We start from the raw sequence: 15,084 nt of genomic DNA, 5'->3' as shown, positions 1-15,084 counted from the left end.
AGCACTAATCTTATTATTACCGGAGGAGGTGAAAAGTTTGATATGGCACAATAGAGTCACGGGTTATTATGCTGCGGGCTGCTTAGCTTTTCTGAGATCAGACTGCATTCTTTATTCGACCTAAATCTTAAAAGGAAGAGGTAATTATGATCTGACAGGAAACTAGGCAGGCAGAGATGAAGGAGGCTCAGAATGCTCTACTTTGCTAATTTAAATGTGTCGTTGTCAGCATGGGCTCAGTACTGAAAGCAACGTTTAAAAAGGACGAGCATTGCAGTGCAGAACTTTGCTTCGTTGCATAGATGCACCTTTAGCTGTGTTGATTTCCGGTAAAAGCGTTTTTGTCAAACTGGGAGGCCCTTTCCTAATCGACTTAAATCGCTGAACAATAACAGCATTAATGAGTGCAGACTCAGGCTCGGCTCTTTATAATAAGAAGAACGCGGATTGTGAGAACATTTGTGCTTAAGTCAAGCGTGAAAGGGATTGTCTGGTGGTATGTTCCTTGGCTCGCCCACCTGGTCAGATCAAGGCAGCTTTGGCCATATGACTTGGTTGCTGAACGCTCTGGCTGTGGTTTAGACCTTGTGATTGGGCCTTCACACCAGCTGGTCTCTCCCTGAGCTTTGAAAATTAAAAAAAAAAAAATCATAACAGGAGTGAACTTTTCCTCAGGTGATCTTTGGTGTGCTTGTTCCTCTGAAACAGCAAGAGATTTGCTTTTAATCATCATCATCAAAGTGAAAACTTTTCCAGGTTCCTGGAATTTCAGGACACAAGGGCAGTTTTATTGTTTCATTTAGCTCTGAATTCATTTTGCTCCTTTGAAGGAGCTGTCGGGGTCAGACAGCATCTGCTGCAACCGATCCATCCTGTGCAGAACTCGAAAACAAACAAACAAACCAAAAAAAAACCCTCATTAGTTAGAAAATACAACATTCACAGAACCTAAATCTCTTTATGTGTTAGAAGTTTTTTTAAAAACCATAACTAAAAAAAAAAACTGTGTACCAGGAGATGAACATACGGATTGAATATGACCATAATCCCCTCTTTCCCATTCAAGCTAACTGGAAGCAATGGGGAAATGTATGAGGCCTTTTCAGTAATATGTATTATTGTAAGAAAAGGCCACGGGTGGCAATATGTTGGTTGTTTTGGAACACACTTCCAACTTGATTGTTTGAAAAATATATGCCATTTATTTCTTGCATAAACATTAAAAGATAATTTCTTACAATTCAGACATAAACAACACTTACCCTTATCTGATTCCATTATTCAGAAAGTGTTGGGATCCTGAATTGTTTTGAGGTTTATTTATTATTTTGTATTCCTTAGTCTCTTTCTTTGATCTGTCTTGTTTCTGTTATTTTTAGTTCAGTCCTTCTTAGTGATTCTAGTTTATTTCTTGTCTCTAGTTATTCTTTGCTACTCTAGTTTAATTATGTTTCCTAGGTCTAGTTATTCTTTATTATTAGATATGTTTGTGTACTTTCCCTTGCCCCCTGTGCCACTTTCTCTCTCTCTCTCTCTTTCTCCTGACACCTGCAATCAATTAGCCAATCAGCTCAGGTCTATTGTTCCACATTCAGTCTCCCAGTACTTAAGCGCTTCTGCTCCTCTCACTCTTTGCTGTTTACTCTCTGTTATTTTTTTCTCTGTGTTCCCTGCTGGCTTTTTCCATGGATTTGTGGTTTTTGCTCTGCTCTGACTCCCTGTGGGGTTTTGTAAGTTTTTAACATCTTTTTTCATTACAACTCTCAACATGATCCATGATCCCAGCTCCTGTCTGCATTTTGGTCCATCCATATGCAGAGAGTGGTCAAAAAATCATTTTAGAATAAATTTTTAATTGTTGGGAAGCCCTGTGCAACAAGAACTATCTATGGCCAAACAAAATTGCAATATTAGTATTAACTTTAACAGTCTTAAACATTCAATGGCTTCTCTTCACTTTTCCTATATTAATTCAATTAAACATCAACTCATACACCAACCCATGTTATGAAGAGAACATGCATTGATAGTCCATGCATGTCTTCTTAAAGAACCACAACAAAAACAAAAAAGGTTCATGATTCCTGATTTGAAGTGATTATTTTTTGGCATGTGTTTAGACTGTTTGTGTTCAAAAAGTTGTATGACAACAAGCACAACATCACTGGTGACAAAGTTCCTGCAAATCCTGTTTGACTTTTATAACTCCTGCAACATAGAGAGGTACGGTCCACAATTTACTTGACCTTCGAATATACAAGTCCTCCTTTTTGCATTGGGTGTTTTCGGTTTTCCACCACACTTTTCAATTTATAGGCAAAAACCAGCTGTGGATCTCTGCAGCTCCTCCAGAGTTACCTTATCCAACTCATTCTCTGATAAATGCTCTGCTACCCTTGCCTGTTGGTTTAGGTGAACAAGTAACAATAGTTTGAAGAGTGAGATATTCAAAGCTTGTTTTATAATCTGCACAGCTTGGTCCCTGACTTGTCTGCTGTGTCCCTTTGTCTTCATGATGCTCACTGTTCTCTAAGGCTCTCTAGCAAACCTGAGACCTTCAAATAACATCTGTGTTTCTACTGAGGTCAAATTACATACAGGTGGATCCTTTTTACTAAATAGGTGACCTCTGATGGCAACGGATCTTATTTTAGGGGTCGAAATCCCTAAAATAAAATGTTTGCAGGCGACTTTTAAAAAATATTTTATTTGTAAAACAATTACGAAACTCAAGTTTCATTTTCTTCCACTTCACAACCTGCACTACTATTATTAGCATAAAATCCTAATATATTACATAAAAGTTTGCAGATGTAGCATGTTAATTTATTTTTTAAAAAGTTTATAACTATATGGACACATTTTCAAAGCATGTAGGTTAGTATGTCAGTGTATCCAGAAAGCAGTACAGTTATCCAACATTTATTTTGCTTCCTGTTGTTGTTTTTTTGTTTTTTTTGCAGTCTAATTATAGCTCTATGTTGTTTTTTTCCTATTTTATTTTCACAGATGGAAACAACTGAGTGTTTATTGTACAATACCCTCGATGGTTGGAAATGTTAGCTGGAAAATATTCCTGTGAGGCCCTTTGGAGACCAAACCATCATTCTGGTAGTAAGTACAACGGTGCTCTTGACTGGCCATGAATGGGCTAGTGAGCGAGTCCTCTGGCCCAACAAGCCGTCATTTCCTGACTCAGTCTGCGTTTGTTGTTGTTCACGCTTACATATTCATGTTTCTGAACTGCAGATTGCTGGATCGAATGGCAGAGTGAGACAGTTTGAGTTTTCTGCAGAGTGAGCAGCTCGCCCCTGGTTTCTGTCCCCAAACGTCATTTTGATCCCTCCAAAGACTTTAATCAGACTTTATCCCAACATTCACACTACACAACAAACACAGTATCAACAATCCATCTGCCCCCTCCCACACTCCTCCTTTTCCCTGAGCCCCCGCGGATCGGTGTTAAAGATGTCTGAAACATGAAAGACAGAGGAGAGAAAAGATTAAACAAAAACTCAAAAGAACTGCGGTCTGGGAAAGACATTAACTGGAGTAAGTAAACGTCCGAGTGCGCAACGGAAGTAGAAGGGTTGGGGCTGGAGGGCGGTGGGGTGAGTTTTTGTGCTGTGTGTAAGAGGCACAGCTGATATGAGTATTTTTAAGTTGAGTCCATGATGGGCTGTAAACCTCACAGCTTACAGGAACCTTTTCCTCACACCAGGCTCCTGATGCCCTCTCTGGGCAATCCTCAACTTCTGGGGCCTCATAAAGCGTGCCTGCGCACAAAAAATGTGCGGCGCCATATTTTACGCACAAGTAGGCATGCATAAAAATTAACTTTGCGTCAAAGTTTTGCGTAAATATACGCACACTTCTTCGCCGGCGTGAAAATGTGCTGCAACCACGCAAACGTTTTCTGTGGGACAATATCAAACTACAAAGCATCGAAACTCACATAAATACACTCTGACTACATTCGATGTTATTTAGACCAAGATCCATAACTTCAAAAACAGCACTTTCTTTTTTACTTCATAATTAAAAATAATAATAAATACTAATTAAGAGAGGCTTCTTTATCTGTTGTGTTGAGGCTTGTACCTGATGAGGCCAAGAGACGGGACAGATTTCTCTTCTTTTCTTATTGGAAATTTATTAGTATAACAAAAAATCTGTGGCAAATTAAGTTGTACTAATAAAGTTACATAGGTTGCCATCTTGAATCCTGTTCAAGCTGTATGAAGCCATTTGACCGACTTGTTTTACACTAAAGGGTCTGCATTAACACAGCTGTGCAGCTGTCAGCAGGTGATTCAGTTTCCAAGGTAACAACCTAATCAGTCACTAGTGAAGTTAGCCTAAGATTAGTGATGTGTTATGTAAGGGCGCTCAGGCGCATAATGTCTAGATTTTCTACTTGTGAAACACTCCAGCTGCATTCTCTCACGCCATTCCAGGGACTCCATGTTCCATAAACTGGTGGTATAGAATAAGATGGATGCATGTAGCAGGGAGGAGAGTTTCCCTGTTCAATACCGGCAGGAAAATAAGGATTTCAGGAAAGAGAGCAAAAATGTTAATTGTTTTTGAGCTAAAGGAAATTAATTTACTCTAAACTGTTTTGTGAAAATACTGTATTAGTACTCCTTGAACATTTTTGCATTTTATCACATCACAACAACACACTTGAAGTATTTTTATTTAGGCTTTATCTGACAGAAAATATGATTTTTAAAAAATTTTTTTATTACAAAGTATGTGAAATGTGTGCTTGGTAGTACTTTGGACAACCCAGTTACAGAAAACATTTTGCTATTTAGCCTCAAAAGCAGCTCAAACTCAGATTGGATGAAGAGCATCGTAAAAATTGAGCCTTGCCACAAATTCTCAATTAGATTTGGATCTGGACTTTGACTGGACCATTGTAACATAGTCTTCTGCAGCCACTGACAGAATTTCTCCCAGTTAGCATGAGGCTGCAAGCTGCTTCTAGCCCTTTCCAAGCCTGTCAGTGCAAATGAGCTGTCATACTATTTCTGTTTTCAGATGACAAATTGTGCTTTTACAGATTTTTAAAACATGGTTATATGACTTTGTCCTGCGTTGAACTTCTAGACAACTTTATCTCTGACCTCTCTGCTGTGTCTTGGTCTTCATGATGCTTTCAAACCTCTGAGTGTTAGGATCTTGGGATGGTTTGGGTTTGCTTATTATTTCTGTGTGTGTGTTTCTTTTCTTTGATTAGGTCAGTAGTGTTTCTGTTTCACCCTAATTCAGTTCATTAGTAACTTTTGTTTTCTTACGTTCCTCATGCCTAGTTATTAGCGACACATTCATTTTCCTAGTTACCCAGTTTGTGTTCTCTCTCTCATCCCATGTGCCATTTTCTCTCTCTCTCCTCACACCTGAAACCCGTTTCTAATTAGCTATCTGTTCCTTGTTCTTTAACCAAATGTACAACTCATTCTCAGTCATTCATTGCTGGTTCCTCACATCAAATCCCATTATTTTCCCTGTTATCTGTCTGTTATTTTCCCTAAACCTCCCTGTCGTCTCTGGTTTCTGGATTCCTGTTATTTTTTTTTCCCTTTTTTTTGCTCTGTCTCGGCTCCCTCTTTTCCCCGTGATTTTTTTACGTTTTGCTCTTCATTTTTCTGTTTTTCATCATCAATTCTCCGCTGCTGCCGCTCCTGCATCTGGGTCCCACTTTAAGCAACACGCCATGACACTGAGGTTTTCACAGATCAGCTGAATTTATAGTCGATTACAAACTGATGGACTCTGGATTTTTGTTTGTTCTGTCGCCGTAAACAGTGCTAAGAAAACACGCAAAATATTTCATATTTTTAGTTGTGTACATTTTTTTGGTTTTTACATGGAATTAAGTTAACAAAAGGAAACATAAAGTCTTTTTTTGGTTAGTGCCTGAGTTGTTGTGGCCAGCAGGGCGTTGGGAAGGCACCTCTCCATGCATTCTTCAGAGGCCCTGAGACAGGTGATCCATATACCATCACGTTTGTGTCATAACCACAAGTCCCTGTGTGTGTCACAGTCATAGATTTAGAAAAGAGGTGTGTGTTGAGGATGCGGTACAGGCTGACGGTGTCGCTATGTCCCTCAGCACCTGTTTCTACTGTTTCAAATGGCTGTAGCCATGGATCCAGCCCCCTTCTAACAATAAACACGAGTGACATTTACATTTCAGGGGAAAACAATCCCACTGTTTGACAACTTGAACATATGACCATCTGAAAGGCTTTAAGGTGCATCTCAGTAAGTTTACATCATTATCGGCATCATTGAAAAGTTTATTTTTGTAGTTCAATTCACAAAAGTTAATTCATGTATTTTTAAAAAAAAAGATTTTATTGGCTCTAGTGACTTTTATTTGACAGTAAAGAGGGTAATGAGAGAAGGGGAAGACATGCAGCAAAGGTCACCAGGCCAGGAATCGAACCTGCGACAGCCGCGTCGAGGACTAGGGCCTCTATATGTGGGTTGTGCTTAACCCCTGCGCCACCACAGCACACCCCCAATTCATGTATTTTTATATTACTTTTAATGATTATAGTTTACAGTCAATGAAAACAAATAATTCAGCTCTCTCTTGAAGTGAATTTTAAAAACGACATTATTTAATTCAAAAGTGTAATTTGATGGTCTTCACTATCATGGAGAAAATTGCAGTTGTCCAGTAGAGAGTTACTGACACCCTCCACATGGAGGACAAGCAACAAAAAGCATCGATAACGGAGCTGGGCAATCACAAAATGACTGTATTAAAAAAAAGTTTAGTGGAAAGAAAGTGTAGCAGAGAAAAAACACAAGAAACAGGGGTGACAATAGCTTCGTGAAGACTGTCAAACAAGGCTCATTCCAGCTGGACTCAGTCATTTAGGAGTCACACATCTTGCCATGTGCTACAGACGTTACATTCCTCGACTGAAGCCAGGCCTAAATCAGAGACAATGTCAGAAGCATCTAACCTGGGATAAGGAGATAAAGAACTGGACTGCTCTTAGTGGTCCAAAGTCCAAAGGTAATGTTTGCAACTCTTATGTAATTTTCTACTTGTCTGAGAAACTGAATTTTAGGTTTTTCTTCCACTCAACTTTCTATCATTATTCTCTATGAGCAGACGGCATCATTAGCAATGACTGCGTGTGGTTTAACATGTTTGTGCATGGTGTCACCGACACCTCTGGATAACTGTCAAGTGTTCATTAGCTGTAATTAGGAAAACTGACAGAAATAAACATTTAATATATGGAACTCTGTGTGTGTGCAATTAATGTATATTATATATTGATTCTTTTTTATTTTAACGGAACACATTTTCCATTCCATTGGGATGCTTTTGTGTTTTGTACGATCAGATTAAAAAAAATCCTGCTAAATCGGAGGCTTATGTGCATTGTTGTCGTCCAACTTTTAAGATGAACTGATCCTGGATCAGTTCAAGCAACGCTTACAGCTTTTGTTCAACACAACAAACAAACTGATCCTGGATCAGTTCATCTTCCAGGAAATCTTCCTAAACCATGGGTTTGTTAGCGCTGTCTCATTCGTCCCGCTGCTCTCCATCCCGGCGCTCCGACTTCTCCGCCTCTTCAGTTTCTCCCCACACAGCAGGTCACCTCAGAGAGACCAGCTTCTCTCACCAGGCATTCAGACATATCTTTCGGCTTCCTGAACCTCTCTTTGGAGTTGTTTTTTTTGTTGTTGTTGTTGTTGATTTTGTTTCTCAGATGCAGTTTCTGGTCATCACTCTGATGTGTCTGACTCCTGCGCGCTCCACCCCGCCTGCCGGAGCGGAGGAGCGCTGGACCGGAGGGGCGCACCAGGAGGAGAGCTGATGTGGCGCGGCAACATAGAAACAGCTAAGAGTAACTCAATTACAGCAGACTTTATTCACGGAAATGACCGTAGACGACGTGGAGCAAGTGCACCGCTGTCACTCTCGCTTGTTGTGTTGAACAAAAGCTGTAAAGCGTTGCTTGACTCGACTGTTTGCGCGCTGCTTTCAAAGTGATGCCAGGTCGTTTTGCAGCGTTACTGGAGTTAATGCATGTGTGATTACCTCTCCGCACCCCGCTGATCAACCTCTTACACCTGACTCTTGAGCAATGGTCACTGAGGGTCACGTTTCAGCGCGACGCACTTATCAAACTATTGCGCTTTCTGGCTTTTACGACCGTGTCTTGATTTACAGATAACTTTTGAAGCTTGGCCAAGCTACCGAGACCGTAAAAAACGAACCCGAAGGCATGGTTTCATCCTGCACGGCGAGGCTTGCGGGACTTTACAAGTTGTAGTCCACTTTGAGGCAGAGATCCAGAGCATGATCCAGTGAGAGGTGGCAGGAGAAACAGTCGTGACAGGGGGGGGAAAAAAATGCTCGGAAGTCCATCCAACAACGGCGGCCTCAGAATGCTCGCTCCCCCGGCCCCGAACGACGACAGGCGGGTAGACTTCGTGGCGCTCACCGCCGTCCAGACCGAGCGGAGCGAGCCGTCCACCCCGGAGCGCGGACACCCGTCTCACCGCACGGGGCTCCTGGGCACCCCGCTGCCCGGACCGCCCGGACCCCGAGCCAACGCATCCGCTTCAAGTAAGCGCTTCAGAAAGTTGCAAAACTGCCTTTACAACGTTCTGGAGAGACCGAGAGGTTGGGCGTTCATCTATCATGCATTCATGTAAGTATTGCTCTTATCAACGGCATTACGATTAAACCTATGATGCAACTTTTAGAAACTTGAAAAAAGTTTTTCAATAGCCACCTGTTTTTTAATTTTATTTTATTTTTTAATTTTACTTCCCAGTCCAGTTTTTTGACACAGAACAACTATTTGATAGATTTTCCAATTAGGTCTCCTGAGTTGCCTATGCTGCAATTAACCGGATCATACTCCATACATCATCTCCACATGAGGTCTACTGTTCAATTTCCCCTTGTCTCCGTCTTAGTAAATTAGGAGAACAACTTTGGATATTTAGTTTAAACCCACAGGAGGGGCAGGTTTTGAGTCAAACCCCACTTTGTCTTTTTTTTTTTTCTTTCAACTTAACACACTCAGTTATGTTCATGTGAATGATTTTCTTGAAAAACGTTTTGATGAAATTAGAAAATATAAAATGTGAGAGGGTAGGTGATAAAAGCTTGCCTTTTTTGTGACTTTTGAGAATTTCTCTCTGAATTTCATGTGGATTTATTGCAGGAAGGGAGAAAAAGGCTGAACAATTTTCACACTTTAACAAAACACATCTCTGACTTGAGCAACTTCTCCACATCTGGGAGCGTACAGTCAGGATTCTGACGTACCCACATGCCAAATACGCTGTAATTTATATATCTTGTAAACTGTGGAAAAGTTTGAGCGCATGAGTACAAAGGAGCGGTCTTCTTCATTGCATTTTGACATTAACATGTGGATTATTAGTCACTTTTTAAATCCAGATACAGCACATATGACAGATTTTACTTGTAATCTTATTAGAAATGAAACAAGTATTGTTGTGTGACTTATGGAGCTAAAGTATTTGCTAAAAGTTCACTCTGCTCACATTGAGGTGTCTCGATATATGTCAACATCTTCTCCAGTGAATCCCTGGACTGTTTTGCCTGCAAGCAGCTGCCTTCCAGCTGTTTCTGCTTCTGGAACATGATGGACGAAGCGTTATGTGTGGGAGCTCCTTGGACGGGGTCGTGCTTTGCGTGTCATTGTTTATACAAGTACAGCTGTCTGCCTGCCAATGCCATCATGTGTTTGTTGCAGAGGGAAATCCCACTGCAGGCCTGTGACTCTTGCATGTGTTCTCACCCTCTACAGTCCGCGCATTTGTGAGAGCAGAAACCTCCTTTAGCGTATTTTGAGCATACATGACAATACCTGGTATCGCTTTCAGCAGCTCTCCTTTGAATTTTCAGGCTCTTTTGGGGGGATTTTGTGCCCGCATGAAGGAATGCACAATTGTGAAGTGGAGAGAATATGATGCATGCTTTCAGAAGTCACCGAAGTACTAAGCGGAGTCCAAGGAAGACAGCAGACAGGTCAGGGATAAAGTTGAGGGGAGATTTGAAGAATGGTTAGGTCATAAATCAACTGTTCAAACCTTTATGTAATATTAGGAAGACTATGGGCTGCAAATTTACAAAACATGACCACGTAAATAAACTAAAGGACAACCACGTGTCCCTTGGTAACTCTGGAGGAGCTGTAGAGAATCTATTACTTGTGCAGTCCTCAATTCTAGTCTTTTTGGAAGTCAGAGAAAGTTTATTTCTCAGTTTGCCATAGTTAATGTAAGGGGCACAGGAAAACATGTGGCAGAAGGTTGTTCTGATCAAATAAGACCAAATTTAGCTTTTAGGGAAACAAACAAATTGCCATGATTAGCAGGAAGCTATCGCTCCACATCATGCTGAAAACTGTGGTTGCTTCTTTAGCTGGAACATAACTGTTAACGTTTAGTAGAGGGCGGATTGAGCTAATAAAAAATAACAACAACAAAAAAGATAAATTCAGTCTATGTTTGAAGCTGGTAGAGACGTAACCCAAAAGACTAGAAGCTGTAATTTCAGTGACATGTGGTTCAACAAAGTACTGACTCCAGGAGGCAAAATACAAATGCACTCCACACCTTTCAGTTTTTATTTTAAAAACTTTACCTAGCTATTCACTATATCACCCACCCTGTGGTTTTCCCACAAAGTCCCACTAAACTAGATTAAAATTTATTTGTATTTTAGTGTGAAAAAGAAGTAAAGATGTTCATATGTACAGCTCTGGAAAAAATTGAGACAACTGCAAATTGATCAGTTTCTCTGATTTAACTTTTTATATTTATATGTGTGAGTAAAATGAACATTGTTATTTTATTCTATGAACTACTGACAACATGTCTCCAAAACTCCAAGCAAAAATTTTGTATTTAATTGAAGAAAATGAGAAATGGTCAAAATAATGAAAAAGACACGGTGCTTTCAGACCTCAAATGTTGCAAAGAAAACAAGTTCATATTCATTTAAAAACAACAGTACTAAATGTTTTAATTCAGGAAGAGTTCAGAAATCAATATTTGGTGGAATAACCAAATGGAATGGAATAACTTTTTTTTTTTTCAGAGTTCTTTGATTATGGTCTGTGGGATTTTCAGGATAGTTCTGTGACATTTTCCAACGAAATGTTAGATTGGATAGCAGCTCAGCCATTGTTGTTATTTCTCCATTAAGGAGGCCCGTGGAGGTGTCCGTATCGTGTTTCAGATGCCGCGGACTCACAAATGAAGCTTGACTCATCTTGGGAGAGAAGTTCTCCTGTGACGGCCTGCTTCGTGTTGCTGTCTTAACCAACTCCATCACACACACTTGCTGAGACTGATACATAGCGGGATCTTTAAAGACCGCACCGAGACGTCCATTTTTGTTTCGTGCACATCTGTCTACCGGAGAGCATTCTTCCCATGGTACCGCATCACTCCGAGCGCTGCATTCCGTTTGATTAATTACATGCTCACGGTAAGCGAGGAAAATACGGTGTACCGTGAAGCTCAATTAAAGGTACGTTGATCTTATAATTGAATTGAACCATACACTGCTGTGTTGGGTGCTGTGCCAACTTCAGTTGATCCTTTAATTAGTCCTACATTGTAGCAGGGGACCCTGGAACAGATGTGTTGCTTCTTCACAGCCTCTCATCGCAGAGAATTGTGGGAGTTTTTGTGGGGAAAAAAAAGGAGTAAAGAGCCTCTCTTCTTATCTAACTAAGCTGATCATAGTACGCCATGGATAACTTTCGCACCCTCCCTTCTAAACATTCCCCTTTACATAATTTTAAATATCTGTATCTCCCATGAGGTAAAAAGCTTTTTTTTCTAAGTATCAGCCTTATGCTCATTCAGAGCTGGCACAAAGTGTATCCTCCTTAAAATTCTTCATCTCCCACACCTACTGAACTCATATTGCCTACCAAGCACAGAGGAGGGGTTAAAAGGCAGAAACCTGCTCAAAAAACACAATGGAGTTCCCGGAAAGTTTTATGGAAGGCATCCTGGTGCAAGGAATCTCTTTGTGCATGAACCCGATTGGTTGCTTGGACAACCTGATGGGGGTTTGATTCAAGTGGTGCATTTACCATCTGAAATGTTAAGTCCCACTTGTGTTGTTATGGTTCTTTGACTCATTCACATCAAATACTCTTCATAACCTCTTTAAATCTATTTGCTCTATATGCAGGTTTAACCTGATTCTATTCACATCCCACCAAGATGGTTTTGGTTAAAGTTTGGTATAGAGATGTTTCATATCTTTCAGTTCATAACTGAGTGAAAGCGGTATGTAATGTTTAGTCAGTCGCAGTATGCCCTACACTGGAGGTTCTGTTTCATTTTAGAGCATTTTCTTTGTTTATCAGGCTCCGGTTCTGTGAAAAAGTAGACATTGTGGTTGGAATTATTATTTTTTTAACATTTTGTGATAACGTTTGAAGTCCGTACAACTCATTCCATATTTGGTATTACCATCAGAGCCGCACTACAGCAATACAGGCGTCACAATATCAGTGTGTGTGAAATATTACAATTGCAAAGATCTGCGGCCACATGCAATATTTGAAAGAAAACAAATAAGAAAATCTAAGTAATTATTCCTCTTTTATTATGTTATTATTCTTATTTATTTATTTACATTTTTTATGACCTATTCGCACGGGATAAGCATTATCTGGGACCTCAATGTAATAAATAAATTACTCCCCAATGTCTGCTTTTATGTGGTGCTTTTGCACAGGATAACAAAACCTGAGATTTTGCTGAAATTTGCTGGATATGATGTTGACACACTGCTTTTTTATAAGCGGGTATAGGCAATGCATAAGCTAAATTTAGCAAAGCAAGCTTTTCTCCACTGGTTTATCTCTATAGCTAATAAGTCAAATTGATAGTCATCTGTTATTTTTTTCTATATCATCACACTTATGAAATACTGTAATAGTTCTGGATAGTTGTTGTATCAGATTTTCTTGGAATGGGAGTCATATGCGGGTTGTTTGCACTGTTATTCTTGTCTAGGTTACGCATGTGTAAACGTGACACATGAGCCTGCCAGAGGACCAAAAACATTCAGACAAGGCTCAGCTACAGTGCTTCCCCTCACCTCTGACCTTCCACCCTTTTCCACCATTGGCGGTGCCACATATAGATGTTCACATGGGGCCATCTGTTTTGGCCACATTATTGTATCCCAGTGGAGGGTTTTCCAGGGTCGTGGGTCTCCAGTGTAGAATCCTGCTACTGATTTGCGACCAGGCCTTTACAGCGCTGCACGGAGCCAACTAAATCCAGGCCTGCTGGTGTCCAAGACCGCATGTCATGTCTTGGTCTCGGCCTTGGCTGGGTGAACCGCTGCAGAGTCTGGCTGAGTGCAACATTCCACTGGACTTCAGCCTGAAAATACAGTGAAAAGTACACAAGAGAGGACAGGGAAATGATTAAAGGCTGAGCACTGGCCAGTCAGAGAGATTGATTGGTTCGGAGGAGGGTGAAGATTTACTGGCTGTCCATTATTGATGTCTAATTGAGGAGGAGCACAGATGTGGTATAAGATTTTAATGCAAGGGTTTAAGAATGATCTTGTGCAGCTTCGTCAGCATGAGTGGAATAGAAACATATTTCTTCTTCTTTTATAAGGCACTTTAAGAAGAAATCTTCAGAACATGGCTGATTCATCATTTCAAATATTTCTTCACTATCTGAATAATTTTCTTGGCAGCAACTTAGATAAGGTGTAAAAGATTTTTTTTTAGGTGCTTAAGAGATAACATTAATTAACATTGAAACATTTTTGATATACTATAATCCAGTTGTAACATGGCAATAATGATATTTCACTTGGTTACACATTGTGTTTGGGTTTCTCATAGTTTATTAATAGCTCTGATCCCTCCAACACATTTTTGAAAATCTGCCTTTAGTTTTAGTGATGCATGAATTTGTAATGTGATAAGAAAATAATGCCTTCCCACACATCGGACACATGTATGGTTTAATCACCAGATAAGCAAGCAATAACCCAAATAAAAACAGCACTTATTCACTTGAAACACTAATCAAGTGCTCTGTCTGTGCTGTTGAAGTTTCCTTCACCTTGACATGCAGGATGATGGAAACTGGACTAAAGTGATGACTTGCCATAAACGTGATTATTCTCAATCTGAGCTTCTTCTTTCTCCAATAGAATTTAACTTGTCGATTTTCTGTCTTAGAATTGTAGCCAATCTGTAGTTTGACAATGTAAGCAGAGGAAGTGAAAGTCTGAATGCAGTCATTCAGTTCGTCTTGGCCACAATTCCAAACATTGAATTAATGTTATTCGACTGGAGACTTCTCTTTTCACAGTGGAGGACGGTTGTTTACAGGCAATTTCCGACAGGCTTCTTAGCATTGAACTGGCGCTTCCTCAACAGCTGAGGGTCCAGACTCTCTGCACGAAGCAAAGCGTAGAGCAGGGGGCTAGGTAAAACCCAACTGGGTAAGACATGCATGGCTTATGGTTCAACATGGAAAGATTTACACATGAAAATAATGTGTGATTTTCTCAAATCTGGCAATGGAAACTGCAGCCTCATGGCTGTCCGAGTTATGGCTGACATTAAATACAGCGACAGGTATTAAATGTCAACGAGTGCAATGCCTTGATTAGTTTTCTGACCATCTTAAACCTTTAGAATCTGTTCAGGACTTACATGAACCAGCTTACATACTGTTTTTGAATCTGTTTTTTAAACAGATTTAAAAAAGACAATAAATATTTCCTCATTTATACCTTTAATGGGACAAACACACTTTTTCATGAAAGGTGGACCCAAAGTCTCATTATCTATCAACACAAAAATAAATTATGACAATGTCTGACTCTCAGCCGACTGCTTTCCAGTCTGCAGTGACAGTTTCCAGAGAATTGATGACGGTAATTTTTTATATGTTCTTTTCATTAACAGTGCTGTACACATAAAACCTCTCAAACTATTCTCCAAAGGTATATTGCCTTTTCATCTCTGAAATGAACAAACTAATTTGGCGCTGACA

The 15,084-nt window shown here is 40.1% G+C and overlaps 1 protein-coding gene across 3 annotated transcripts in view; it reads left to right on the top strand.

Annotated features, from left to right (window-relative positions):
• The first annotated feature begins 7,112 nt into the window (after positions 1–7,112).
• Positions 7,113–15,084, top strand: part of kcnq4 (potassium voltage-gated channel subfamily Q member 4) — a 55,899-nt gene continuing 47,927 nt past the window's right edge. For 2 of the 3 annotated variants that reach the window (XM_032581674.1, XM_032581672.1), the window contains exon 1: positions 7,113–8,696. In XM_032581674.1, coding sequence (XP_032437565.1) covers positions 8,395–8,696 — 302 coding nt within the window. In that variant the 5' untranslated portion in view covers positions 7,113–8,394. The remainder of the gene's footprint in view (positions 8,697–15,084) is intronic. The other variant, XM_032581673.1, reaches the window with a different exon arrangement.

Source organism: Xiphophorus hellerii, chromosome 13, assembly GCF_003331165.1.
Source record: "Xiphophorus hellerii strain 12219 chromosome 13, Xiphophorus_hellerii-4.1, whole genome shotgun sequence".
NCBI lineage: Eukaryota > Metazoa > Chordata > Actinopteri > Cyprinodontiformes > Poeciliidae > Xiphophorus > Xiphophorus hellerii.
The sequence above is the reverse complement of the archived record's forward strand: the minus strand, read 5'-3'. Positions and strand labels throughout refer to the sequence as shown.